At 38.7% G+C, this 25,278-nt stretch overlaps 1 protein-coding gene across 1 annotated transcript in view; it reads left to right on the forward strand.

Moving 5' to 3' along the window:
* The window catches only part of Anks1b (ankyrin repeat and sterile alpha motif domain containing 1B), a 471,928-nt gene that overhangs the window by 151,676 nt on the left and 294,974 nt on the right, over positions 1-25,278 (forward strand). The window contains exons 3-4 of the mRNA XM_028783036.1: positions 7,845-8,001; positions 14,923-15,219. Of these exons, the coding sequence (XP_028638869.1) occupies positions 7,845-8,001; positions 14,923-15,219 (454 nt within the window). The remainder of the gene's footprint in view (positions 1-7,844; positions 8,002-14,922; positions 15,220-25,278) is intronic.

The raw sequence follows: 25,278 nt of genomic DNA on the forward strand, positions 1-25,278 counted from the left end.
TTTTTGCATTATTTATTACCCTTACAGTTTTTCTCTTAAAATGTATATAAATCTAACCTCACCAGTACATTTAAAGAATCATCTGAATTGCATTAACTGTTACAAATTTGATCTCCCATTGTTTATATTTTTAGTATTGGATTGCTAAATCACATTTGTTTTTATCCGTTTCCTTTTATGTTGTATTATCAAATCCCATCTAGCTTAGAGTGCTTTGTTTTGACAGGATTTTTATTTATTATTAAATTGCTTTTCTATAGAATGGAAAATATGTCTGCATGTCTGTCACTATTTTCTTTTTGAAGATCGGTTCTTGTCTGAATATCCCCACCTTGCTTCAGTCTCATGACCCCTTCCCGTGCCTCAGGCAAACTTCGGTGGTGGATGGGAATCCCTGTGTTTAGGTCACAGGTCTCCTTCACAAGTGAAATTAGTTTTTATTCTTCTTGTATCAGGATGATCAGATTCCAAGGCAAATTTAAATCAGTCCAGACCACAAATAATGACATTTCTTTTTCATTCAGAGTTCAGGTTTCTGGCAAAGATGAAGTCTCTGATGCCTGCATGACATTTACCATCTCTGGGTCAACGCTGAGTTACACTCATTTCTTATTTTTTTTTACAATGTCACTTCTCAAGAGTCTGAAAGCAAGTTAGGACTTGCAGCCTTTCTAAATTTTCAGAAAATTTTATTTACTGAACATTATTGATTTACACACGATGGCCCGGGAAAACATGCCTGTTTGTTTCTATTACCAACATAGAAAGTGAAGATAATTTAAAGGAACCCAGCGGTAATTGTTAAGATTAGCATGAAGAAAATCGGGTTCAGCTAGGTATTTGTAAGCATCCCACTCACTGCAGATATTCCATACCTAAGTATCTTTGATTTTATCCAATGAGATCATTTGTTAGCCATGTTCTAGTAACATTTTTCTCAGTATCATCCTATGCATATACTTTGGAAAAAATTGGAAAATTATCTAACTTGCTAATTGTTTATTTGTAATATGTGCTATTAGTAGCATTTTTAGGTTTCAGTTTAGAGTGTATCAAATGCACTGGCTAGCTAGCTAGTCTTCACCGATCTTTCAGTTGCAGTTTGGATATATATGTTACATATTGTGTTATATTGTGATGGTATAGTTCTGAAATGTTGATTATAATGCATGTTTCCTGAATCTTAGATGTTTAAATTACTTGGACTTCTACACTTAGACATCACTTGTCCTACCCAAGCCCACTTACTGGATAGATGGACAAAGCCAGCCATTTTAGATAAATGATGAACTAGCCACTTGTATTGTAAGGTTGGGTTGTACAGAGACTCAGCATTCTTCTTACAGGTCTATGCTTTTATCAGGTTTCCACGTTACCTCCTCCTGTACTTAACCGCTTTCTGGATTTTCTAGGTAACGTTATGTATTTGTAAGATATCTTCCCATGTCATCAATTAGTATTTTCCCACAGAATCCTAACTAATACTGTCTTAGGTTAAAAAAAGTTATTTCAAGGAGAGAAAATTATCATAAAAGGTGGAATGGGCCGATACTTCTTGTGTTTGCTATTGTCACTTAGCATAGGTCATTGATGCTTTATTATGTTGTATTTCTCTCTAGCACACCTTAGCAGGGAATATAAAAGCATATTCCATTCTTGTTGCTGTTGTGGTTCCCAGATTGTTTCTGTCAATGTGATTTCCAGGCTAGAGTTTGCCGACTCACACACAGAGCTAGGAAGCATGCAGCAGGGTCCTGTGTCTTATTCTTTTGCTTTCCTTGTGTAACTTTTCCCCTCCTCCCTTGTGTGAGCAGCCCTAAGCCTTCACACTGGAGATTGAGAGCATTTCCTCCCTGTTGGTGCGTTTTACCGGAGCCCTTGTTTATCAGCACTAGTTAATCCACAAATGGAGAAGCATTTTCTCCGTGTGATGCACCATTTAATACAGAACGGTTCATCCTCGTCAGCCAGGCTGGACACAACAGAAGTTTTGCTCCACTGGTGTTTTCCTGGGCCGTTTGCAATTAAAGAATAGAAAGTTATTACCTTCAAATGGCAGAAAAATCATGGTCAACAGGACAAAATGTACTAGAGACAATTATCAACAGTTTACACTTAAGCATCAATCCCTTAATTCTCTTCTGAATAACAGTGTCTGTTCTTTGCCCCCCTCCCCCATGTCTTTTCCTTTCCATACTTCTCTACTTGCTTTGCTTTCCTTCTTCCATTCCTCTTTCTTGTTTGACTTTTTTTTTCCTCCCTGTGTTCTTTTATGTTATTTTGGTTTCTAAGTAATTAGTTAATAAATGCCCGGGGTGGAAATCAAGACTTCATGTATGCTAGGCAAGCCCTCAGCTCCCGAGGTACACTGTAGATCCCTTGTTAGGCCCCTCTCTGTTTTGCTCCCTCCCTTCTTTCTGTCCTTCCTTCCTTCCTTCCTTCCTTCCTTCCTTCCTTCCTTCCTTCCTTCCTTCCTTCCTCCCTCCCTCCCTCCCTCCCTTCCTTTCATCCTTCCTTCCTTTCTTTCTCTTACCTTCTCTCTCTCTCCCTCTCCCCCCTCCCTTCCCCCCTCCCTCCCTTCCTTCTTGTCTTTCTTTACAAGCTGTCTTTGAGAGACTCACTCTTCCCCTGTCTCCATCTTACAAGGGCTGGGATCACATGCCTAGATTTTTTTTTTAATTTACCATTCTCAATAAGATTTTTATTAAACTTAAGTACTTAAATTTTATTTTATTCCCCTTCTCTAATTAGGAAATTGCCCCTTATTTTCTTAAGTCTTATTTCTTAGGCCCTATTGGATGTGTTGTGATACTACTTGCATACTCTTGAAAAATAAAAATGTCAACAAATTATCTTTATTCCTTGGGGATATGCGTGGCGTGTAATATGGCGTGTGTGGAGTTAAAAATACTTTCCATTTTATCTCTTGTAGCACTTAATATCTTATAGACTCTAGTGTCTGTAATCTAAATTGTATGTTAAATTGGAGCTAGAATCCACAGAGGAAGCTATTAGTAGTTTTGATTTATTTTTTTCTTAGTTTTTTTAAATAAAAGTGGAGTGCTCTAAAATTTTTATAACCAGATACCCAGAGTTGTTGGAATAGCTAGGACCCCTTTGATTTAATTGATCTTTTTTTTTCTTCACAATCTTGAAATTGTAAGCGTGAATTTATTTTATAAAGAAGCTTTAGTGAGAGCGGGCCATATGTCCCCCCAGTCTTCTGGGCGTGCCCAGCACACCTGAGCCTTTATTTGCTTTAAAGAGAAGCAGGTGGCCTCTGGGAAGTCTGGTGTCTAGCCTTCTGAGGTTTGAAACTTTCATTGGTTAGTTAATTCTGCAACCAGATGAAGCTGTTATTTTGAGATTACTGCCAAACATTAGAATAAAATAAACACACAGTTGTAATGAAGTTGCATAAAATCTTCTTGAGAAAAAAAATAAAGTTGGCACAACCAAGTGCTTTGATTTTGCTTAGAATTTACTCTAAACTTCTTCAAAGATATTTAATATTAATCAGAAATGTTTCCATATTCATCAGAACATTAGTGCAAATGAGAGTGGAAAAAAAACCCAATACTTTAAAATTTGTATTTTTTACCTGAATTTACATATATCACATGCAAAATAATTAAATTATTTAAGTTGGAATACTTTTGATTTAATTTGATACTTTGTCTTGTCTCTGGCAATAAAATTACTTTTTCTGTCACTCCATGTCTTAGTTGGGGTTTCCATGGTAAAGAGACACCATGACCAAGACAACACTTCTACAATTTTAGACTTTTAGTCCATTATCATTATAGAAGGAAGCATGGGCACATGTAGGCAATCGTGGAGCTGGAGGAGCCCATGTTCTTCATCTTGATTTGCAGGCTACCAGGATGGGACTGGATGTGTTTCACACTGGGAGTAGCTTGAGCATTTAAAACCTCAAAAGACCCGCCTCCACAGTGATAAACTTCCGCTAACAAGGCCACACCTCCTCCAACAAGGCCACTCCTAATAGTAGTACTTCCTATAGGCCAAGCATTTCAAACATATAAGTCTATGGGGGCCAAATCTATTCAAACCACCACGCCCATCTACCACATTTATATTAGAATTTCAGACACCCTTTTTGGTGTGTGTGTGTGCGTGTGTGTGTGTGTTGGTTTCTGACAAAGGTAAACTCTATTAGGCCTAACATTGACAGTCTTGGGCCTCATGAAGTGCACTCAGGTTTTGTTTTTGTTTTCTTACAATGTCATCACACACACTCCTCGAGTGTCTGTAAGCAAGTTAGGACATGGTAGCATTGATTTCAGGTTTTGTACCTGCTAAGTGTATACCCTATGGCTAAGTTACACTATTAACCTAGGATTACAATATCAAATGCTGGCTATAAGAACCATTGTTACTTTATTTGTAAAGTGCTTCCTAGTCTCGAGACAAGAACAGTGTAACTTAATATTTAATGCAAGGAACAAGACACAGCCAACATCCTTAGTTGTTTGCCTTCCCTGAATAAGGTATTACATTCAGCATAAATGAAAATAAAAAGTAATAATACTGAGCTACTATTCTGTTTACTCTTCAAATTTAGATATAGAAAGCACTTAAAATGTAATTTGTTCTTAATGAGCCTGTATGGAAAAGGCCATTTAATTAACATTAGGTATGACAAATCTAGATCACCATAAGAAAGACTAATGACAGTTTATTAATGATAGTATTTATTGTTTTTACAGTTCAGTAAAACTGCCAGGTATTTACTTGATTAAAAGTCAAACTTTATATTTAAAAAGTGTGTTTTCAAGCTGATTCTGAACTCAGCCGGTTCACTAGTTAATAAATGTAAAGATACGCACATTTATGGAGCAGCATATGTTACTCCTAGGTGCTTGGGAGGTTGAGACAAGAGTTAAAGACTTTCCTTACGTTTGGCAGGACCTTTCCTCAGAGGAAAGTAAGCAGTGTTTAGGGATAATAGCTAAAGCACATGCTGACATTTTCAAGGCCCTGGATTTAATGCCAAACTACTGTAGAAACACAAAGAAATTGAGTAAACACATTTAAACGTGTGCTACATAGAGTGATTGGGACAGCTAGCTGACTCAGCTGGTAAAGGCTTTGCTCATCGAGTCTGACAGCCTAGGTTCAACGTTCCTGTCCCCATGGGGTGGAAGGAAAAAACCTACTTTGGCAAGATGCCCGCTGACCTCCACATGTGTGTCCCCCATCAAATAAACTAATGTAATAAATTTAAAAAGATAGTATTCAGCTATGTTCTTCTTATGACATAAACATATAGACTATTCCTTTCTGACCCAGGTATTAAATGGTTATGTTATGTATACAACACAAATGTTCAAAATAAGTCACTGTTTAAAAATGATCATTTTTTCAATGTATCATAAATTTTCTGGATAAACATTGAATGCTTATCATGTATATTATTAGGAAATAACAAAATTCAAGGAAAAGAATAGATTCTGAATTTTTGGTGATAGTAAAGGGAAATTAAAGGTTTCATCCCATCAATCTTTTTACTCTTCCCCTTGGAAAGTATTTTAGTCTGTGTTATATCACTGTGATGAAATACACAAGGCTGGGTTACTTTACAAAAAAGGAAAAGAATAAGGGGGTCATTTTGCTCCTTGTTTCTCTACACTTGTCAATAATACAAAAGATTTAGAACGTAAAACCCAATTCTGGCTCTTACTGGGTTTTTTCTTATTCTTAACTATTGATTGGATTCTTCTTACCTCAGTGTGGTTATTTGCTTATCTCAGAATTGAAGACTCCAGGACAGCTCTTACGTGGTAGAGATGACGAAAATCATGTGACCGGAGTAAATGTCAAATTTCACTCCACCCGTTTTTGTTCTTATTTGATGCGGATTCTCCTGCTTACATAGTGGATGACCAGTTATCACGTGACCTTTGTGATTCCCGTTTAGCAGTCTTACCATGCATCATCAGCAGAAGCTATTTTATTTTTCTACTGTCTTTTCCAGAAAAGAAAACGGTGCTGAAATTAAAAGTTAGGTAAGGTGACATAGCTAAGTCAATCCCCAGCCTTCTAAATTCAGATCTTGTTAAATAATAACTTTTTAAAAGACACGTTAGGATATAATTTATTGGGCTAGAGAGATGGCTTAGCCCAGGTGCAGTTAAAAACACTTCCAGAGGACCTGAGTTCAGTTCCCAGCACCCACATTGAGCCGCTGATAACTAACTACCTGTATCTCCAGCTCCAGGGTTCTGATTTATTCTGGCCTCAGGGTCATTCCACATTTACTCATGCACACATGGACGCTCATGGGCACATACATACATACATAGTATATATGTATGTTATATCTCTTTTCATATTATATATCTTTTTGTATACAAAAGCACAACCAGCTCTTAAAAGAGATATAATTCGTGTCTTAGTTTCTCAGAAATCTTATCATTAGAAGATGAAGATTCCTCAGAACACATAAGCATATCTACAACATATTCTTGGGTTTTCTTTTTTTCTTACACACACAATTGCATGTATGTTGCAACTCTATCTGATTGTTGGGCCACATTTGGGGCAGTAGATTTAACCATTTATTGTTATTTTTGCATTATACCTGTTTCTTCTGTGATATTAGGATTCTAACCTCATTATTTTTAAATGGCCATTTCTGTTATATTCATTCATTTTTTTTAACCCTAAGGATTGATTTTAGTTTATAATTGTGTATTCATCAGTATTTTGCCTGCCTTTACACATGTGTCTGTCTGGGGTTTCATGTAAGGATTATTAAAATCTGTGTCTCAATGCAGTCAGATGAAATACAACTTCTGTTCAGAATCACAGTTTTGTATTGTTTTATATGAAGCTCAGTCTAATATTCAGTAATGATTATCCAGTTCTTTTTGAGGTTATTTCAGTGAAGGTTTCTACTCTGGAAGTCTGGTGGGTTTTAAATACAGAAGCCTGTGGGTAGCATGTGAGCTTTACTGGGGATTACATCAGTGATGGAAGTTCTCTCTTAGATGAATTTCATTCTTAGGATCACTTCCTGGGCCCTGAGGAGAAAGAGGAAGATGGGATGGATCATTATTCAGTCAGGTTATGTGCTGTGGCTGAGTAGCTACCAAATTCTGGCTTTTAGTAGTGATCTAGTACTACACTTAGGTTGGTAGCTCCCTTACCCACACACCTACATTTCTCCTTTGTATACATCTTCATTCATTCATTCATTCATTCATTCATTCATTCATTCATTCATTTATTCCAGTTCTCGCTAGAGGTGATATATAAAACCCCCCCAATTTACCTTGGCATTTGATAAACTTCTTAGTTTCTGGAAACACGGAGTTTGCTTATAGCTTCAGCTTTAACTTCAGGCTAACTCTCAGACATGAGTGATCTGGATAGACAGTTCAGTCATGAAATATGAGGAGGTAATGATGTAGCTTTTAATTGACTTACTCTTTTAATGAAATATATATATATATATATATATATAAATGATACATATATATTCATTCCAAATGCATTCTATTAAATAATTTTATTGGTTAGTTCATGATCCGGGTATATGCACACCCATTTGTGCATGTGTGTATGTGTGTGTGTGTGTGTGTGTGTGTGTGTATGCCTGGATGTGTCTTGGGAGGGCTTTGAGTATTTTCTAAGTAAGTAAAATAGTGTGTCAACTGTAGAAACTCTTAATCCCAATCTCAAATTATAGTGCCTTAAATAATTGTTTTAAATGCCAGCTAGCCTCTAATAAGCATTCACAGTTGTCTGATAAAATATGTGTTGTTCAGCATATTTTCTTTTCTGTTGTTTTCTCTTTTTTGGTTTACTTTTTTCCTCAGGGACATAGTTCTCAAACTACTTCAGTACGAGGCATCAACCAATGTAGCAGACAACAAGGGCTACTTCCCCATTCACCTGGCTGCCTGGAAAGGAGACGTGGAGATTGTGAAGATTCTCATCCACCACGGACCTTCACATTCCAGAGTCAATGAACAGGTGCACTCGCCCAGTGTTTGCTCATGCCGTAATTTACTCTCAAGTTTTGCAAAGGCCAAGCCACTTTGAAAAATTGATCACTTTTATCTGTTCTCTGCCCCACAATCATTCTACCGCTGAATTTCCTAAAGGAGAAATTTGAACAATTCTTTGGGTTTGGATATGATGCACAGACACTGTGGGTTTGGGTATCATGCACAGGCACTAAAGCATTTGGGATGATACTCTGTTAAAAAGAAAAATCCCTCATACAGAAAATAATTGTAAAATTTTTGCCTGCCATATAGAAGCATCTACTTTAAGTCTATTGAGGACTTAAAGATAGAATAGTATCCATGTGTGTATGAGAATTATTGTTCCTTAATAAAATTATAAATGCTAAAACAATGTTTATAGCCATCAGTTGCCTAATGCTCCCCATCTACATAGCATGTTCACAGTTAAGTATACTTTTTGGGGGGGAATATGTAAAATACAGCGTGCACAGTTCCTAATCTCATAGTAAGTTAAAAATTTCCTCTAAACGTGCACACATGAGACAGAAATGTCTAGAGTAAGCTGGGCACCACAGAGAATAATAATGTTAGATAGTCAGAACGGTAACAAGAACATAATATCTGTATTACAAACAATGAACATATTTAGAAAGGACTTCAGTTCTGAGCAGACAAGAGTTCGTTTTTGACAGAGGGAAAATATGGCCTCGTGATATAGTGTAACAGACACCTTGAGCTCTGAATGCCCCCTACTGTTCCCATTTTGTAAAACTATATTTGAAAACCAGCATGCAGTCCAACAATTGAATTACAGCCATAGTATTAAGCTGCAGGCTGGCTGCTGTCCAATGCCAATGTAAATAGATCACTATAAGGCAAGAGTTTCTAATTAAAGGGCAATTACCTTATTGTTCAAATAGCTATACATTTTGCAGACCTTTGCCTGAAATTAAGAGGAAATAAGAATGAAAAGTAACCCTATCTTGAAACAAAAAAAGTAAAGAGAAAAAAATTTCACCCCAGTTCAATGTTGAAATGACCAATCAGCAAAAGCATTTTATTTGTCAGAAAAGCATCTCATTAATTTTTATGACAATCAAATTTTGTGCTTGTATTGGTACAGAAATGTAGATTTTCAAAATTAGGATGCATTCACGTATTTTTAAAAATGACAGATATGGCTATCTTTATCATCATATGCTAAAAGGGAATTTGTGAGAATCCTATTCTGTTCCTGAGATCCCAGAACTTACATCATTGACAGGATGAGCCATCTGGTGGTTATCCTTAAAACTGTCTGCATGGCACATAGCCAACCTGAAATAACAAAGTGGAAAAACAACCCAAGGTTAAAGAAAAGGGTGTTGATTCAAGTAAACAAAATGTTTTTTTTTTTAATGACACAAAAGTAAGAATCGTACAGTGTGTATTTATATTTGAAAGCTGAAAGTCTTAAGTGGTGTAACTGTATTGGAATAATTTGTGAGAAGCACTTGAGTTTGGTAATATTGAAAATTGATCAAATTATGAAAAAAATCCTTTTAAGAAGACTGGAAGTGGAAATTCTTTTTTTCATTTCCATTACCATGTGCTGTGGTTTGGTGGCAACAAGACAAACACTTCTTGAGACTGCTTTGGTGGTGGTGGTGGCTGTACATGCATGTGCATGAGAAGGTATAGGTCAGTGTGTGTGTGTGTGTGTGTGTGTGTGTGTGTGCATGCACTCATGCAAACGCAGTTGTGTGACTGCCCACTTTGTTCGGGACCTGAGCTCACTGATTAGAGTTTCTGGCTGACTGGTGAGCTTCCTTAGCACCAAGACTATAAGCCTGTGCCATCATGCCTGCTTTTTATTTTTAAATGTATTATGAGACTGGGGCTTAGCATCTAGCCCTTAGCATCTTAGCATCTCAGCAACTAGCGATTGAGCTGGCCTCCAGTACTGTCTTGAAACTTTTTGTTCTAAATTTGCCCTTCCACTTTAGACCAATACCTCTGGGAGACTCAGAACTGCTGATTTTATTCTTATCAGTAGCTTGAATTTTAGCTCCCCCCACAATGGTGCAGAAATGTTTCAGCTAATTAGAAACGTTCATGTATTTAACCAGTAGCAGAAGGAATGAAAATCCACATTAATGAGGACTAAGGAAAATCAGCCATTGTTCAAAGTACTTCCACCTGTGCAACGGTACTTAATTCCCTATGTTACTTAGTAATCAGAAGTGAAATTATCTTTCCTATTTTATAGCCAGAAAACAGAGTTCAGTTAAGCTAAGTAACTTGGTTAAGGCCACATGTTTCTGGGCAACCTGAGCTGAGACTTAAATTCTGAGTCCAGGTCTGACACACTAATGCTGCTTTCCTAGACCCTGTTACTTACAGTTTCCCGTGACAGGCAAGCCACGGTATCTACATTACCTTACTGATTCCTGTCACAGCCTGGTGAAGTAGGGATTATCCTGGCTGCTGCCTGGATGAGGCCATGACCTTAGAGAAGAAGAATATGCCCAGGATGCATCCATTAAGAGATGGAATCAATGATTAAAAAGGGTTTTCTGATCCATAGCTCAGGCCCTTAGCCAATTCCACAGTCATGGCATTGATATTATGCCCCTTGGTTAGTGTTTCATTGTACTTCCTGAAGAGGATCTTTGACTTCTTATATGGTTGTTCCCTCATCAGGTGTCCAATACCCTTGGTAGAAACCTCTGTTCTAATATTTCCATGTATTGCTTCAGATTTTCTTGGGGAAAGCATTTGTAAGCTATTCCACTTCAAAATGCTTTTGTTGTTACTCGGGGAGAGTGCTAATGTTTATATTGTGTTTTATGAATCTTCAATAGACTTCTTTTTTGTTTGTTTATCTATTTATTATGTATACAGTATTCTGCCTACATATATGCCTGCATGCCAGAAGAAGGCATCAGATCCTAGTGTAGATGGTTATGAGCCTCCATGTGGGTGCTGGGAATTGAACTCAGGACCTCTGGAAGAGCAGTCAGTGAATGCCCTTAACCACTCAGCCATCTCTCCAGCCCCAGACTTTCAGCCCCAATCCCACTTACTGCTTTTTTCATACTTTTGCTGTGTTGCCACGTGGTGTCAGGGATTATTCGTCCTTCTGTTTTTCACTCTATAGTCCTTGTCTGTCGCATCCCTTTTGTGCTCTGGGTCATATAGTGACACAAGGGTTGCCTGAGTGCAAGCTGTGGAGCGGCACGTTGGATCAGATAAATCAGATGAGCATTAAGTGTTACCAAGGATGATTCTCATCAGGAGAGACACGGAGTGGAACAGCTCAAGATTTCCTCATGCGCTGATTAGCCCGTTATTCGAAACTTATGGAGTATTTCTGGAGGTTTCCATTTAACGTGTCAGACCTTCACTGAGCATCAGGAACTGAGACTGTGCATTGCAATATTGTTGGTTGATACTTACAATAAGTGTTCACACCAGTTAGCAGAACATGTTTTTCTGTATCTTATCTTTTATGCTATAAAATAAACTCCGGGCTCCTACTGAACTTATAAAACATCCAGATGAAAAGTATTATGAAGCCCATTTTAGGAAATAATTTGGCCAGTCTTGCATTTTAATGTTTATAAAAAAAAAACCCGGCCTGAAATCTTTTGGCTTATGAACCACACCATGTAGTTATAGAGAGGACAGTGTTCTTACCTACAGATGATCACTGCTCAGGGATCTAGTGAATTGTGGGTGAGGGGTGTGCTAAGGCTTCCAGGTAGATCCTGTTCACCGTTCTATTTTGTACAAAAGCCACGATGCAGAGGAGGACCATGGCAGAAAACAGGGAAGGACAGCCCCAGACACATGCATACACAGGGAATGCTAAATGGGGTAATGGATTTGGTAGGGAGGGGCAGGAGGGGAGGAGTGAGAGGGGGAAGGGAAGGGTGGGTGTGGCATGGGTTCAGTGCTCATTTATGAAGTTGGTCACAGATGATGAACAAATAAATAGGTGGAAGAAAGGCAAATTCTGGTACTACGTGGAGACAATGGAGAAAGAATGGCATTATTTTCATTTCTTTGCGTGTTTTGTGTGTTCTGTGTACACTCCTTTGCCCTGACCTTATTTTTCTCTTTAATTTACTACTGGGGCAAAAGTCAGAGAATCCTTATCTGGAAAGTACTTTGTCTTTGTTGCTAGAACTCAGGTCTTTTGGTAAATGGGGCTTGTCAGCTCTTTCCTTCTTCTACCCATTGCCTGTATTATGTGTTCAGGGACTAGTTATTTGGTTAAAAATGAAGAACTCAGAACCTTTAAAGAATGTTCTCTATAGATGTGCCAGCGATTGTTAATCAATACACCATCATAGTCTACACGTTTTAAATTAGATGTTTCTTTCTTGGACTGTTAGTGAGCCTGGACACAATTATATAATCTTGCCTTTTTAAAGATACCCCACAGTTGTAGTCTCCACTGATAAAAGCCCAAGCATGTGTTGATTGCGGATAAAAACCTGAGAACACTGTCTCCTAAATAGGTCTTTAATGATGGAGATAATTTCTCCTGAGATTTGAACAGCACTAATTTGGTATTATTAGAAGAACTTACAATTTTGATCCTATTTTCTAGGCTAAGGGCTGTGGAAAAGTAGAGAGATCTTTGAGGACTCATTACTTCATAATTGGCCTTTCTTTTTCCCAGAGAGATATTACAGTTTGAAAAATGGGATTCAGCCCTTTTTAGACCAAGGGTAAATTGGGCTGGCCAGGAAGCATATTTTTATGTCATATTTTTATGCATTAGAGTAATAAGCTTGGGCTTCTCATGAAGCTTGTAGAAAATTCAGATTTAACAAAGTAGGAAGTCTAAGACTGTATGCAGTCAGTCTTTATGAACAGGGACAGAAATGATAGTAAAAAAATCTAAATTAAGCACAAGGTTAATTCTTATACAAACAATGCAAGAAACATCTTCAGGTGGATTCCCTTCTGTTTGTCTGACCCCCAGCTTTCATCCACTGTCTTTAAAGAGTAGGCTAGTCTGTCTGTCTGTCTGTCTTTAATCTCCCATTGCCCTGCACTGATAGTAGACACACAAAATAAGAAGCCCTTCCTCCTGCACCCCACCCAACCACATCTTCTTTTTTAAGTTCTCAAATCTTTTCTCTAGCTGTTTAATTTACTGGTTTGCATTTTTCTTTGATCCAGCACATCCTTTGTTTTTTGTTAGTTTTGTTTTGGTTTAGTTTGGGTTTTTTTTGTTTGTTTGTTTTACTTTTGTTTGGGTGTTTGTTTATTTGTCCTGCAAGATTAAGATGTGTTTGAGTTTAAATTGTCTTTTTTCATTTGTTTCAGGAGGAGCTACTGTCTAAGAAACAGCTCCTCCTAGCTCAGTACGCTTTGGGTGAAGTCTCTGGAAAATTGTAAGATACTTTCAGAGCTTCTTTGACAGTATAGCAGCATTTGGAGTCAGGGAGAACTTAGGCTTTAGGTTTTGACAGGTACCAAAAGATCCTGATCTTCTGAGATGCAGTGTGACATTTTTCTATCTATCCACGAATTAGATATGTTAATACCAAACATGTAAGAGTTAAAGTTAATGAGGCAACGTTTGTAAAAGTTTGTAGTGGTTTAGCAAGTGTTTGCGGGCACCGCTGCTATGACAGAAGGTCATCTATGTTGATAGTTCAGACGATGGGTCTGGGCTACTTGCTACGCATCACTTCCCATCTCTGTGGTCAGTGGTACCAGAGCAGTTCTCCAGGTGTTGCTGGAACATGGAGCTGTCAAGTGAGTCTTAGCTGCACATCAAAGGGGATGCTGCGGCTCCACAGCTTCGGAACCGTGGAGAGGCTAAAAGCACAACCTCAAACTTCACGATACCCTTACACACCACGGAATGGCTGTGTAATCAGAAGCCCATTGTTCGGTTATTCAGTGCCTCCCCCAGCAGGTGAGGGTAGTGGTGAGGATAGCCTCCCATCTTGTAATGAGGCCTAATCGAGAAAATAAATAAAATGTGACCTCCAATGTCTGAGTGTTAACTGTGCTAATGGCGGCTGATCTTTCCCTCTGGAGCCCTAATTAAGATCTTTCACTTGTGTCGTTAGTATTTCTGGTTCACAGTTTTCTCAACTGATTCTGCCACCTCTGGACACACTAAGACCCCCATCTCCTCATGCTAATTGTCAAAATTGTCTGAAGGGTCAATGTGCCTTGTTAATTTTTTTTAAATCTTGTTAAATTTCTAGAAAAATCCCATTGGTTTTTCAATAGGAATTCTTATCAGCTGCAAATGCTGTGCTCTGTATCCTTGGCTACTTGCCTAGGTGTGGGCCTAGGCCTGTTTCTTACCCATGTTTTCAAAAGGATGTTATCATCTTATCCTAGGGATATGAGTTTTCATCATTTCTGCAAAGAAGAGAAGTAATGATTCATATTTATTACTCATAGTATTTGTAGCAAAAGCCCCTGGTTTCTATTTATCGAAAATACATTGAAACAATCTGGGTATCTTTTCTGTAAGTCTGCTATCAGGAATTTATCACCTCAACTCTAGTCTACAAAGTCAGTCATTCAAAGTATGCCATAATTGTTATTAATCTTCCTTATTAGCAAATGTCATAGAGGCTTGTGCAATTCAGGGAATGCTGGCCATCTGATCCCAGCAGGGCTACTGACCAGTGTGGCTAAACCATTCAATCACTCTTGGAAGCCAGACTATGTGATATAGGGAAGTCTGATATTTTTATATTGAAGTGGTAAAACTAAGATGTGATTTTGATGCAGTGAGTGATGAGTTCTTTAAAAATATATAATCCACTTAGATATTCTTCACTAAATAGGTTATGCTTAAATTCACATCTTCACACATGCCAGGTTTTAAATTATTGTGTTTAGAGTTCGATGGCTAATTAATTTTCTGAAGACGTGTCTTTTGTCTCTCCGCCTCAACTAGAACAATGAGAACGAAACCGCCCTCCACTGTGCAGCGCAATACGGACACTCGGAAGTAGTTGCCGTTCTCCTAGAAGAGCTCACGGACCCCACGATTAGGAACAGCAAACTGGAGACCCCGCTGGACTTGGCAGCACTCTACGGGCGGCTAAGGGTGGTGAAGATGATCATCAGTGCACACCCAAACTTAATGAGCTGTAACACTCGGAAGCACACGCCGCTCCACCTCGCAGCCCGCAATGGTCACAAGGCAGTGGTACAGGTGCTGCTGGAGGCGGGGATGGACGTGAGCTGTCAAGTGAGTCTGGAAGCCGTGCGTTTAAAGGCGATGCTGCTGTCCCGCGCCCTTTTGGGAACACGAGGGGATTTAAAGCATATGTTCTATCTGTGTGATAATTATTAGATGGAAGTTGTAGGTAGTACCATGAGTCATTGGTTTCTTTCTTGGTGTTTTACCTACAGCCTGGCACACTTAAAGTGAGGCAAAACTTAGTGAATGACTTTAACGTTCTTATTTATTGTATTCTTTGAAGATTTATTATTATTATTATTATTATTATTATTATTATTATTTTATGTATATGAGTGTTTTAACTGTGTTGTGTGTACATGCCTGGTGCGGGGCATTGGATCTGCTGGAACTGAAGTCATATATACTTGTAAATTGCCTTATGAGGTGCCAGGAAGCAAAGCTGGTCCTCTGCTATAGCAGCAAGTGTTCTTAATGCCTGAGCCATTTCTCCAGCCTCAGCTGTTAATACTTTCAGCATATATTCACAATGTATTTTATAGTATATTAGTACATATTTAGTGTATATTTAGTATATATCCACAGTAACACTTGTAGTATTATATTCACAATGCTAAGCACACTGACCCATTAAGGATCCAGTGGTCCCAAAGGTCTTATGGCTGGAAGTTCCATCAATTTCCAGTGAAGAGAATAGGAATTAGCTCTAAAAATTTTGTCTCAGACACAGCTGCTAAAACCAGAATGTCAGTTGAGATTTACTTATTAAGTTCTAGGGTCTCTTTCCAATATAGTTTACCATCTGTACAAAGTAGTGACCAATCACTGCCCTGAAACAAATGTATTGAAAAAAAATCTCGATTTGAGTGTTTTAAAAAATTATTTTATGTGCATGCACATATTCGTGTATGTGTGTGTGTGTGTGTGTGTAAGGAAGAGAGGGAGGGATGGAAGAAGAGAAAGAGAGAGAGAGAGGGAGAGAGAGAGGGGGGGGAAGGAAGGAGGGAGGAAGAATATGAATGAACGTCCATTAGTTACAGGAGTCAGGGTGAAGGGTGATTTACAGCAACATGGGCGACTTGCTTGCAATCACACCACTGATGAAATGTTTCTCCTTCTCCAAATAACCATTATCTATTTATATATAAATCCTCAGGAAGCAATTAGACTGTGCCTCCCATCAGCAACTGTTAGCTGCCTAAAAGTCTCCAAGGAGGGGTCAGGTCTTGTTAGCCCCTCCTCCTTCCATGATTGAAAGGTCACATGCCCAATGTCATGTAGTTCTTGTGCAGGTGATCTAAGCTGCCATGTTTTTAAGAGCACAGTGGCCATGTCGTGCCCGGAGGACAATGATCCACAGCCCCACCCTTCCTCTGGCCCTCACATTCTTTGTTTCCCCTCTTTGGGAATATTTCAGGAGGCGTGGAAGGGGTGGTATAAGTGCCCCATTTATGGCTGAGCCATCAATAATCGCTTATTTCCAGGACTTTAACCAATTATAAGTCTGTGCAGTTACCACTGCCCACTGCAAAAGAAGCTTCTCTGAGGAAGGTAAACAGAAACACTAGTGTATGTGCATAAGCACCATTATTTAGAAGGTATTTTGACTAGAGCATCCTATCTGTTTAGCAGAATAGCAATGGTAGTTCCCCTGCTTTGTCCTGTTACCACACTAGCAGCACCAGGCATGAATTCTTCCCGTAAACAGCCAGAGAGTAGTTGGTTGCCCCTATAACAGTCACACCAGTGGGTACATCTTGCATGAGTGGTGGATAGTTGTCTTAGTTAGTTTTCTATTGCTTTGCTGAGGCACCATGACCAAGGCAACTTACTAAACATGTATTGGTACTTACAGATTCAGAGGATTAGTTTATTGTATGACCATCATGGTGGGGAGCACGGGAGCAGGAATGCATGATGCTGGAACAGAAGTTGAGAACTCACATTTGAGACAGCAACCACCAGGCAGGGGTGGGGAGGAGGGAGGAGGGAGGAGGGAAGAGGGAAGAGGGAAGAGGGAAGAGGGAAGAGGGAGGAGAGGGAGAGAGGGAGGGAAGGAGAGAGGGAGAGAGAGAGAGAGAGAGAGAGAGAGAGAGAGAGAGAGAGAGAGAGAGCGAGCGAGAGAGAGAGCGCTCAATCTAGGAATGGTGTAGACTTTTGAAAACTCAAAGCCCATCCCCAGTAACAATCTCCTGGAACAAGGCCACACCTCCTAATCCTTCCCAAACATTTCCACCTACTGGGGACCAAGCATTCAAATATACAAGGCTATGGGGGGCATTCTTATTCAATTACCACAGTAGTGCAGCATGCAGGGTCCACAGCTAGAGAGACTGTGGAGGACAATTCTCCCCAGCAGCCTGCACAGCACACTTGGCATTATGAAAGCTAACCAACACGAAGGAAGTTTCCGTCTCAGTTCTGACTTTATTTCTGTTTCTGCATCCAAAGCATATGCTGTGTATATTGTGTTGTAAGTTAGATACCCGTCTCTTTCAGAGGATGGGTGGACATCATGTGTGGTGATAGGAAAGGTTTTATCTATCAAGATGCACTTGGTCAGTTAGGGCCAACATGACAAGAGTATGGTTCTAAGAAGGAAAGAGAAAGGAAACATTCAAGGTCCCCTTGAGATCTATCCTTAATCCTAGCACTTTGCTGATCTTGCCGTGTTTGGTTGGCATGAGCAAATTACAAAGGTCACCTAAATTCTTTAAGTGGGAAAATGGTCTCTGCCCGTAGATTAGAGGAGAATGCTAATTATAAAAGGAGTTTAGGTAAAAAAAAAAAAAAAATAAGAGAGCCTAGTTTCACATATAATCTGCAAATTCTGTGTAGAAGTAGTGTTCTAGGATGGAATTACTTGGAGTTGTACAGAATTGTACAGAAGTTGAATTATGGGTTTCTCAGCTGTTAGAATTACTGCTCACACACAGACCACTTTATAAAATAGTTTTGTTGGTGGGACATGGAGGGACACAGTGGAAATCTCAGTACTTGGGGGGCCAAGGTAGAAGGATCCCAAGTTCAAGGTCAGCATAGTGAATTTTAGGTCAGTCTAAGCAACAGAGTGACATTCTGCCTCAAAATTTGAGGGGATGACTTACTGCTTAACAACAACAACAAAAGAATATATTTTTATTTTGTGTGTATGGAGCTTTACCTGCACATTTGTCTGTGCACCATGTGTACGCAGTGCCTGTAGGGGCCAGGAGAGGGCGCCATATTCCCCTGGAATTGCCATTTAGAGAATTGTGAGTGTCTATGTGGGTTCTCTGCAAAATCAACAGCGTTTTAACCACTAAGCCACTTCTCCAGCCTCCATTTACTGCCTCTTATCTTTTGAATAAGGATTTTAATTGTATTACCCAAATTAACTAGTCCCCTCCCCCTCATTGGATTCACTCTAAAGTGTTTTTTAATATCAGATAATGTTTGCAGGTATGCTCACTGGCTAAGAGTGAAGTTTAACAGTTTCAGAGGGTTGAAAGTTCATTACATTGCTGCAGCCAAACAGTTGAAAACTGCAGTGTTAAACTCCATCCATTTGGGTTGTATGTGTTTGTTTTCCATATTCTTTCCTTGTGAGTGTACATGTGTGTGTGCGGTTTACATATGTGTACATGTGTGTATGGATGCCCTACCTTATGCAAGCCTGTGTGTCAAGGTCAGAGTTTGATGTTAGTATGTCTTCTTCAATTCTTTCTCTACCTTATCTGTTGAGGCAGCGTTGCTTTCTGAACCTGGAACGTGCTGTCTCATCAGACTGGCTGGCCAAGAAGCCCCTGGATAGACCCATCTCTGCCCCTTCACATCCAGAGCGGGGCTCACTACACCTAGCTTTTGTGTGCATCTCGGGGATCTGATCTCATGTCCTTCTGCTTCTGAAAAAACCACCCACCTTACCCACTGAGCCATCTTCCCAGAGTCTTTGAAATGTATCCCTGCATTAGTATTCTCTCTGGAAATTTTGTTTTCTGCAGTTTTTCCTCTCTAAATAATTCTAAATTACAGCCCATTTGAATCATTAACAAAATACTTTGATTTCATGTTAAGTCAATGCTTTCTTATTTGAAATGATAAGGGATAGAAATGTTTCAGATGATTTTGAATCTTGGAACATTTGCACATAAATAAGGAAATATTTTAGGAGTAAGACCAACGGCCACATATAACATTTATTTATGTTCTGTCTGTACCTTATATGTAGAGCCTGAAAGTGATTTTAAACTGTTTCTAATGTACCCACATCTTTACTGCAGTGAGGAAGCTGTAGAAATTTCTCATGACATCGTGTAAATTCTCAAGTTTTTTTAGACTTTGAATTTTCATATTAGGAATGTCCAGCCTGTCTTATATTTATTTATAAATATAAGTCTTAAATGTATAAATAGTCTTAAAAAATTCTTAAGTCAGCCCTACTAAGAAAGTAGGGATGAAATCACAATATTTTATTAGAATTTTCATTTTCTTCTATAGTTCTTTTTAAACCTGATTTTTGGTAACTAGAAAGCAAAAGTCTTGCACTATGCTAGTCCTTTAACTGTACATCTTCCTTATAAATTTCTTTTATTAAATCTGAAGAGTTCATTCATTAGCACAACATTAATATAATTATACTTTGTATGAATATTCAGAAAAATTGCCCAAAGTTGATAATCAAAAGTATACGTTGCCAAACAGGGAGCTGTTCGAATGTAAACCTGAAGAAAGTACGGTTTGTTTATAGCACCTCACAGTGGCAAGATGTGAGGTAAGAACACATAATGAATATATCACCATCAAATAAACTTCTTACTGTCTTAACCTCTCTAGATAATTAAAAAACACCTTCTCCAGATCTCAACACTTTCTTCTCTGCACTCTTATCTCAATTTTACCTTTATTTCATTGAGAAGAAAGAAATATTTCACATATGTGTGTGCACACATATGCACACTGTGGAACATGTGGAGGTCAGAGAGCGACTTGTGAGGGGTCGGCTCTCCCCTTCTGTCATGTAGGTCCTAGGGATTGAAGTCAGGCTGCCAGGTTTGGCAGCAATCACTTTTATCCCCAGAGCCATATCATAGGCCGTCCTTTCCCTCTGGGTTTTTTAAATGAACGATTTGTCTTTATAACCGAGGTTAGCTAGTCGACTTGTACATTTTGGCCTGTCTTCCTCTGTCTGCTGGGACATGCTACTCTGTCGTGGTAAATATTGTGTGGAGTTTCTACCCCACCTTCGATCATTCCATTTTCAAATAAAAGACACAAAACTTTTCTTTGTGTTTATAAAAAGCTTTAAAGCATTAAGGTGGGGCAGATATCAATTCCTTATTGTCTGCTTCCCTGTCAGTAACTCCAAGATACCACTTGCCATGTTTCTCCTGGGCTGCTCCTTCTCCAACTGATGGAGCCTGTACTCATGATCCACCCACCCATGGTGCCTTCCTCCTCTGTCCTCCTCTTCCCCTCCTGGTCTATGACTCAGACCCCAAGCCCAGGAACAAAAGTCCAGTCTACCTCTCTTCTGCCCAGCTACAGGTGTAGACACCTTTATTCAATCAATAGTTTTAAATTAAGGAGCCAGGTTTGCACAGCAAAAGCTGGCATACATGAGAATTCACCTTTCTTGAGGCAACTAGACCTTGGAACACAGAATTTAGCATCACAGTATATAACAACAGACCAAACCCCAACAGTACTCTGATATTAATCCTTTTTTTTTTAAAACTTTGTTTTTCCTTCTCAACTGTATCATTCCCATCAGGATACAATGAAATTGTGATATGTCTTGTCTGTTAAAAAAAAAAAAACCTTGTGATCTCATAGTTCCTTTTGGTTGCCACCCCCTTTCTCTGATGCCATTTATATTTATTTAGTTTTGTGATTGCCTTTTAAAATAAGATAATCTGAACTCAGTATTATTAGGTTACGTATTCCATGATATTTGAGATGTAGCTTCAACAGGAAAGACACAAGTTGTAATATGTGTTTGTGATAGACACAAATGATCATAATCACTTAGCAATGCAGGATCAGCTCACTGTGGCCACATGTAAGGACTGTTAGCTCACAATGTAGAGGATCTGGAAGGCTGGAGTGGGAGCTGGCAGCAAGAAAGACATAGTAGGTTCTCATGTGACTGTGTAATAAGACACGCTCTTAAGTCTAGGTGGCCACAGCCTTAAAGTGCTGTCAGTAGCACAGGGAACAAAGTCATTTAGCAATGCAAATAAGGCATTCAGAAGGCAGTGAAGTTTCTTGCCTTCTCATCCCAAGTTTGCCTTCTCTTGTCCTGGCCTCCACCCATCAGGGCCCCACGATCTCCTCCTCTTGACCAGATCCCTATCCCTCAGGGCTCATGTCTTTGCACTCAGATATTCTTCCCTTTTGTCCACTCTTCGTTCTGTGTTGACAAAATACCACAGACTGAGTTGCTAACCCTCCAATGATATATTTATCCAATACCCACCAGGTTTCTTTCTTTCTCTTACTTGTTTTTAAATGCGGGAATTCACTCTGAACTCTCAATTAGTGTGTATAATGATCTACTGGGTATATTATTAGATAGATAAGGAGAATCCCAAACTCAAGATTTCTCAAACTCAACATTTAGCTTTTATATCCATTTCTCCCTAAGCTTGCCAAACACCTTCTCTTTCTCAATTCAACAAACCCCAGGAACACTGCTCTTGCTCAGAGCAGATCCCACAGGCTCTGAGATCACATTGAGAATGTCACTATTTAAAGATACTTCCCATTTGATGACCTTAGCTCAGCTCCTCACCATCTCTTGCTTCCTCCTTCTCCTGGTTTCCCCTTTCCTTTCTTTACTGTTCAAGTTGCTTTGACAAAATACCACAGACTGAGTTGCTTAAGTAAGAGAAATTAATGTTTTTCACAGGTTACAAAGTCTAGGATCAGGATTTCAGCCAATCTTGCTCTGGGTAAGCAACCTCCTCCTGTTGTGTTAATATCTTCTCTTTTCTTCTGAATACAAATGGAGAGCAAGTTCTTTGCTGTCACTGCATTTTACAAGGAGGCTGGTCCCATCAGATTAGCACTTTCTTCAAGATTTAATCACTTCCTTAAAAGCCCTTTGTTCAAATAATCCACTGTACGGATTAAATGTCAACATCTGGGCTTTGGGGAGACATAAATATTCAGTCTCTAACAGAATCTCTTGTGTCTGGTTTCACTATGGTAGCTAGCAATGGTGCCATTAAATGAAGTCAGGTCATTCCACTTTTCTATTCATAAAACTCCATTGTTTTACCTCTTCCTCAGCAAATGTAAAAGTTCTTCATGTGGTGGGCACTGTCTCATATGATTTGGTATTATCAAAGGAAACAGTGTTGAGATTTGCTTATAATTGAATTTGAAGGGCGAGGGAAACCTCTTAACCACTTAGTCAAGGCTCACCCTATAGGAGAATAGTCAAAAAATTGAAAGAGTAGAGTAACCATCTACTACCACAGAATTATATAAGAATATTTAATGGAAGAAGAATATTTAATGGAAAAACACTCTGTAGTTATAAGAGGAATACCAACAGCACAGCTTCATACAATCATATGTTCTCTGTGAATTCACTGAGTGCCAGGGATTGCCTGCCATGTGTCAAGGTTATAGCAGTAAGGAAATGAGACAAAAACTTCCAGTAAGCAGCAAGAGGACTTTGACAAAGTGGAGTAAAGAAAAATAAGATCTTGGGTAGAAGCTGGAAGTAGTAGCAACTTCACAGGAAGTTTCTTTGAATTTTTTTGTTTTATTTTTGGATAATGGAAAGGTGCATATGTTTATAGAAAGTGGAAAGATCCGATGAAGAGACTGAGGTTGCAGATGTAAGAGAAATGGTGAAGATGTACATGATGAGCAAAATTCAAGGAGAAGCAGAGAGTAATAGAGAACACAAATGAAAGATTAGCTTTAATGGGGAGAAAGGATGCTTCCTTTGAGACAGGATGAAGAAAGGACAAGTAAAGACAGAGAAGCTGATAATCCCCAAGCAGGAGGAGGGAGGTATCCATTCCCATTTTGAATGGGAGGAATATTATTTTTAAATCATTTGAATGCTTGCTATATTCCTATTTTGCTATCCCCACCCAGCCTTAACTTTAAACTTCATCTCTTCTCCACATGTATTCTTAATCTTAATGTATCTATAGACACATTTCAATCTGATGGTAGTCCTGAAAAGGTCAGTATTGTGTAGATGAACATACTTGAGGTAAGAGGTACGTATGTCCAGCCTGTATTCTAACCTGAATTCAGGTAAGGACAGGTATGAGTGCAGCTCAACAGAAAATCCTAAACTGTATTAAGATGTTATGAGTCTTAAAAAAAATAATGAATTTTATTTTGAAAATTTGATCTTGAATTTCTGGTGTGAAATGTCATGGATGATAATGTCATTTTGTGATGTCAAAAGGTTAGACACATCTGTAGAAAGGAAAAGCTACTGCCCTGTAGCTCATACAGATGTTACTCTTGCTCATGAAGACTGGGATGTTCTGACCTTTGGAACTTTTCTTTTATCCAGAGATAATACAATAATGTGTGATGGTAATAACCAAGGTGCCAGTCACTTTTATTCCTGAGTTAAATACTGTTCTAGTAGTGTTTTCCTCTTCGAATCTCCATCAGGGTCCTACTTATCCACTAGTTATTACTTCTTACAGTTGCTGTGAGTCTTACTTTTATAATTTTTCTAACGTGCAGATTTTTCGTCCTGATCACAACCACTACTGTTATTATCCTATCATCTTTGTTTTTTTATTTCTGCCTAAAATCAAGACCTAGTCTTTATTTGGTCTCCTATGGAGGCCTCAGGAGGTTGTGGTTGAAGTGTTAAATTTGGAGGTAGACCAGTTAGCTCAGATCTGCTTTGCATGCACACACACCTTTTCTGTGTGCTACTTCCCTGTAACCCCTTTTATAGGATCTGACTCCTACTGTCCCTTCTCTTTATTCCTTCTCCCACCCATGGCTCCTTTTTACTTTCTTTGTTTCTGTAGTTACTCTAGGTTATACACAAACATCTGAAGTTTCAGAGTTAGGATGCATCTGGCATTTGCTTTTCAGGATCTAGATTACCTCTCTCAATATAATATTTCATCATTTACCTGAAAATTTCTTGGTTTCATTTTTTTTGCAGTAGAATAGAATTTTATTATATTTATGTACTACTTTTTCATTAAACCTTCATCATTTGGAGGACATTTAAGTTATTTCTATTTCCTAGCTGTTGTGGATACAGTAGCAATGAATATGGCTTACCAAGTATCTATGGAGTAGGGTGGTGAGTCCTTTGGTCAGATGCCAAGGAGTGGTGTAAATAATTCTTAAATTTTTGTAACTTATGGTGAAAGTGTGTAATTATTTTAGAATTAATCACATTTTCGAAGGACAGAGCCCATAGTTGGCATGTATAAACTCTGGAATTTGTGATATCACTGTAGTGGATAGTTTCTTGTATTGTTAGGACAACTCTATCTTAATAGTTCTTACCGTATCTTATCAAATAAGATTATTTATTGCATCAGCCTTAGATTTGGAGCAGTTGATCCAGTTTAAGTTGTGTTGTATTCTGCTGCTGTGGCAACATATCAGAGATAATGAGCTATTAGGAGAATCATTTATTTTTGTTCATGGCTGCAAAGGGCTCAGATCTTGCCTCTTTAACTGTTGTCTTTAGGTCTGTGGTAAGGCTGCACATCATACTGAGAATCCTGCATGGATCATGTTTACTTCATGATGACTAGTTCATCAGAAAAAGAGAAATGGTTGGAGTGATAGCACACAGTGTGAGGTGTTCCTTCTTTAACCATGAGGATATGAGTTTGGATGCATACCACCTACTTAAAAAACAACCATGGCTGCACACGGCTATAACCTCAGAGCTGGTAGGCAAAAGCAGGCAGATCTGAGGGGTCTTATGACCTGCTAATTTAGCTGAAACAGTGAGCTCAGGGTTCTGTGAGAGAACCCATCTCAAAAAATAAGATGGGAAAGTGATTAAGAGAGGAATCCTAGCACTCATCCAGTTTCTGGTTTGTGCACACACAAGAAATATCTATCTATCTATCTATCTATCTATCTATCTATCTATCTATCTATCTA

Source organism: Grammomys surdaster, unplaced genomic scaffold, assembly GCF_004785775.1.
Source record: "Grammomys surdaster isolate TR1022 unplaced genomic scaffold, NIH_TR_1.0 958, whole genome shotgun sequence".
Taxonomy (NCBI): Eukaryota; Metazoa; Chordata; class Mammalia; order Rodentia; family Muridae; genus Grammomys; species Grammomys surdaster.